The sequence below is a fragment of the Monodelphis domestica genome, chromosome 3 (genome assembly GCF_027887165.1).
Source record: "Monodelphis domestica isolate mMonDom1 chromosome 3, mMonDom1.pri, whole genome shotgun sequence".
Taxonomy (NCBI): domain Eukaryota; kingdom Metazoa; phylum Chordata; class Mammalia; order Didelphimorphia; family Didelphidae; genus Monodelphis; species Monodelphis domestica.
This window is the reverse complement of record NC_077229.1, coordinates 9,469,956-9,475,026: the sequence shown is the minus strand read 5'-3', so window position 1 is coordinate 9,475,026 and position 5,071 is coordinate 9,469,956. Positions and strand designations below refer to the sequence as shown.

Here is a 5,071-nt window from a genome sequence, read left to right as displayed (position 1 = left end):
CCATCTTAGCCATGTGGTAAAAAATACACAGACACAAAGCAATAAATATAGAGTGAGACTATTATGCTATTACTGAGCACAGCGTTATCCTGGTTCCGCTTACTTCACTCTGATTCAGTCCATATTGGGTCAAAGATTATGCATGGTTTGATAGGTCTTTGGGTTCAGTTCCAAATTGTTCTCTAGAATGGTTGGCCCAGTTCACAACTCCACCAACCATGCATTAGTGTCCCTGCTTTTCCACATCATTTTCTTTTTTCTGTCATTCTGTCTGATCTGATAGATGTGAGATGGTACCTCAGGCTTGGTTTATACGATGCTATTTTTTAAATTATTGAATTGAGGCCCTTCTTGGGATGCTTCAAGTTTTACCCCCCTGTGGGTATGGCCCAGGATACCTGGCATAGGTTCACCCTTTTCTGGGACTTTGATGAGGGCCTCAATACAAGGATATGGCTAATTGGAGAGCCCTGAGGAAGCTCCTGCATGTGGACCCCAGCCTTGATTATCTATCCTTACTACTCCCACATATCTTGCAATAGAGTTAGGGTGAGTGATGCTAAGGAATTTGCAAAAGATTTATACCAGTTAAAAGAAAGCACCTAGGAAAAAAGCAGGTGATGAGTCAAGGACAAAGATAAAGGTGAGAGTATCCCAGCTCCAAATGCCTGAGGACTATGGACAGAGTCCCCAATCTAGCTACACCACCATTTTTAATGACCTCAGAACAATGCTTCATAACAGACATTCCTGGTCTTTCCATCCAGTTGTTATATTTCCCATTTGGCATTTGTCCTCAGGATCTCATTTGCAAACTCAGTCCTGACCTTTGAAGGCACACGAGAAGCAACCCCAGGTCTTCCCTGAACAGTGCGATGTGGCTAGAGAGCAGATCTCCATGGCAAAGAGGTTTACATCTCATCGAGATGCAGCAGTCCCTCAGGAAGCAGTGCCTAATGTGGCAGCCACTGGCTTTAGTGCTGGGCACCCAAAGGAAAGCCAAAGCAGGATCCTTGCAGGGCTGTGTAAGGGCCAAATGAGCTCACTTCTCCCACTGTCTGGCACATGGGAGGTTGTATACAAATGCTCATTTCTATATCCCCACTCCTTCCTCCCCCTTGCCCTCCAGGAGTTCATAGAAAGGGGAGAGAAAAGATGGGCAGAATTAAGTAGGTACAAGGTAAGGACAGAGAAGATAGAAGATAACTTAAAAGAGAAAGATTCCAGCCACTGAAGAGAACTAAGGAAGGCTTCCCCCTTACGGTGGGATTTGAGTTGAGAGGGAAAGGAAGGAAAAGAAGCAATTATATGGTGCCAACTATGTGCTAGGTGCCATGCTATGCCCATTACAAATATGGGATCACTGATCCTTACAACAACCCTATGAGGTCCCTGTTATATCCCATTTTGCAGCTGAGGAAACTGAGACAAACCTCTGGGAAAAGTGACTTGCCAAGGGTCACCCTGCTAGGAAGTGTCTGAGGCTGGATTTGAATTCATACCTTCCAGACTCCAGGCTCAGTGCTCTGGGCATTCTTGTGCCCCAGCAGCCTCATCCCTACTTAGGGATTCTAAGAGAGAAAGCGTTCTATATCTGGATTGCCAGCACCAACACAGGGACAGCAGAGATGAAGTATTAAGGCAAGAAACAGCAAGACAAGTCAACAAACACTTAGTAAGCACCTGCACAGGATGGTATAGGGCCAGGCACCATTCGCCCACACGTTGGACACAAATACTGTCTAATGAGGCGTCTCCCTCATACAACTATGGGCAAATGACACAGACAGGTTAGGTTGGAGATGACTGAAAGGTCCCACCATGAAATGTGATCAGGGAAGGCTTCCTTAGAAGGTGGGACCAGCCCCAAATTCCCAGGCATCTATACATCTCCATGGCTGACCCTCTTTTGCTCTATATGTCCACAGGCCCTCAGTTCTGGCTACAACATCATAGAGAACCGGCCCTTGATACAACGGTGGCGTGGAAGGGTAGAAAGCACCTTGGGTCAGATGCTCTGTGATGAGGTCCATGAGCATATCATGGCCCTCAAGAATAAGCCCCCCCTGACCTCTGATATGGTGAGGACATTTGATACAAGGAGAGATATGCTGCTGAGCTGAGGAGGACAGACTGACATCTGGAGCTGACTCCCATTCCATAGGCTGGTCACACACCAGGCAGCTATATGGAGGCACTGAAAAGCACAATCTGTCCAGTCTCTCAATAAAGAATAAAGATGACCTATTCATACAGCATCCTCTTGATCTATTCACTTAGTAATCCCATCTAAAAATTAGAAATGAAGTGTGACCTGTTCCTGCTGAATCGATATTATCTCTGAGTGACTGCTGCTTCCCTTTCTAAATTCTCACACACCATCCCTTTAATATTGTTCTAGATTTTTGACAGACATTTGAAGTCAGAGTGACTGATCCCTTACCTGTTTAGAAAGCCAGGACAACAGGGGCTGCTCTTCAGGCCATGGAGTCTCTCTCATAATCAAGATTCAGAGCTCCCTGACTATAAATCAGTCATCACCTTTGCTGCCACCTTCCATAATAGAGAGTGGAGCCCATAGGAGCTATCAAGAGCAGATAGGAATTTTCTGACTTTCCCCTTCCCTATCTTGGCCTCACATCCTGTGTATTCAGACATCTTGGAATCTATCCTGTCCTGAGCTGTCCAAAGAAGGCCCCTCAGTCTTCTCTACCAACAACCAAAAAGAGGAATTCATCTGCTGTACCTTCCCTCTGTCATCAGTTACTATTATCTCACCCACCCTGAACAATCATCCCATCCTTTCTTCTACACTCTTCTTCCTTCATCCCCATGTAAAAACTTAAAAGATCCTTTTGTCTTTAGCTTCCTTTTCTACCCTCAACTTGTTTTGCGTGAATGAATTTGTCATCTAGTGCAGCGGTTCTCAACCTCTCAATGTGTAGCAATGAGAGTACATAATGCATATCAGGTATTTACATTCCGAATCATAACTAGCAAAATTACAGTTTTGGAGTAGCCACCAAAATAACTTTGGTTTGGGGTCACTGCAACATGAGGAACTGTATTGTGGGGTCACGGCATTAGAAAGGTTGAGAACCACTGATCTAGTGTACCATGTCCTTGTGCCAAGCTTTTGCTCTGTTTCCTGAAATCTGCATATATTTTTGCTTTCTAGGTGGTCAGTAATAAAATCAATGGCTGATGAACAAGTATTTTCTTTAGTGAAGAATAACAATACTTGGGGAGGACAGAGTGAGTGATGAGGGGATGTTCTGAAAAATAGAGAAGTGGTCTCCATTGTTCAGTGTTCAAATGGCCTTCCTCAACCCCAAAGTAAAAGCAAAAAAAAATTTTTAATTAAAAAAATTGGCTTCCTGTCTTGGAAGGAAACTTGGACCTTATAGCACAATAGTATTCTATCACACTCATGTACCACAACTTCTTCAGTCATTTCCCAATTTCCAAGCACTTGATACCACAAAGAGAGTAGCTATAAATATTTTTGCATAAATAGATTCTTACCCCTTGTCTTTGATCTCTTTGGGAGACAGAGCTAGTAATGGTACTGCTGGGTCAAAGGGTATGCACAATTTGATGGCCCGTTGATCTCCAGAATGGTTGGACATGTTCACAAATTCCACTAACAGTGCATTAGTGTCCTCTACTTTTTCATATCACTTCCAGTACTTATCATTTTCTTTTTCTGACCTGTCAGTCAATCTAATTGACCCTCACTCTCATTAGCAAACAGACTTGGCTTGGTAACTGCAAATTGGTTCTGGAGCAGATGGGGTACTTCACATTTTCTCTTTTCAGGAGGTCAATCCTCCTCACCAGTTCTTGAGCCATACTCACAGTAATTCAATTTTCCAGTAACTTCAAAGAGGGAAAATAAAATCGGCTTCCCATCTCAGGAAGGCTATATCTCTACCATAATTCCAGAGTTCATGGGATTTTTTCTACAGAGAGACTAAAGACCAGGAATGGAAATTATCCCTTCATCCTCCAGTGAGAAACAAACTTTCCTGAGTGAAAACTATGTCATCATTCTCTCATCTGGATACTCTCATACTCAACTGAAGTGTAGATAGAGTTTTCTAAGTGTCATTTTCTACAGATGATACACCAAAATTTCTCTGGGGTTCACCATGCCAAAAATAATTCTCTTTGAGGTCAGGCAAATCTCTCTGGACTTTTATTTCAAGGGGCCCCTGAAATTTCCCCCCATATACCCCTGACCCTGCAGAGACAATCCTTTCTGAGCTTTAATGTCCCCAAAGGTTGTTAAATTAAATAAAAGCCATGCTCCCTAGGGTGGATTGGTTGTGTTCTGAGGGTTCAGAGAGGGAAAAGAGAGAGTAAAAGAATAAATGCAGGGGAGGGTGGGGGCAGCTAGGTGGCTCAGTGAATGGAGAACCAAGCCTGGAGAGAGGAGGTCTTGGGTTCAAATTTGACCTCAGACACTTCCTACCCGTGTGACCCTAGGAAAGTCACTTAATCCTTATTGCCTAGCCCTTCTGCCTTGGAACCAATACATAGCATTGACTCCAAGGTGGAAGGGTAGGGTTTGAAAAAACAAAAGAATGAATGCAGTAGGGTAGGAAGCAGGAAGAGGAATGAGGTGGAATTTGCTATTTCTCATAATCCCCTTCTCTATTTTCATCACATATCATTTCTTACAGCACATTAGTATTCAATTACATGTACTACAATGTGTATAAACATTCCCCAGCTGATTGTCATGTACTGTGTTTCTGATTCTTAGCTATTACAAAATACAAATATATAGGATCTTTTTTCCTTCTTTTTTTTTTAACCCTTACCTTCCGTCTTGGAGTCAATACTGTGTATTGGCTTCAAGGCAGAAGAGTGGTGAGGGCTAGGCAATGGGGGTCAAGTGACTTGCCCAGGGTCACACAGCTGGGAAGTGTCTGAGGCCAGATTTGAACCTAGGACCTCCCATCTCTAGGTCTGACTCTCAATCCACTGAGCCACCCAGCTGCCCCCAGGATCTTTTTTCTTATTGGCAGCTTCCTTGAGATATAAACTCCTTAACAGTCTCTGAACA

At 43.6% G+C, this 5,071-nt stretch overlaps 1 protein-coding gene across 1 annotated transcript in view; it reads left to right on the top strand.

The window, feature by feature from the left end:
* Positions 1 to 2,258, top strand: part of LOC130457887 (glutathione S-transferase theta-1-like) — a 13,802-nt gene extending 11,544 nt beyond the window's left edge. The window contains exon 5 of the mRNA XM_056820532.1: positions 1,929 to 2,258. Coding sequence (XP_056676510.1) covers positions 1,929 to 2,123 — 195 coding nt within the window. The 3' untranslated portion in view covers positions 2,124 to 2,258. The remainder of the gene's footprint in view (positions 1 to 1,928) is intronic.
* The last annotated feature ends 2,813 nt before the right edge of the window (positions 2,259 to 5,071 follow it).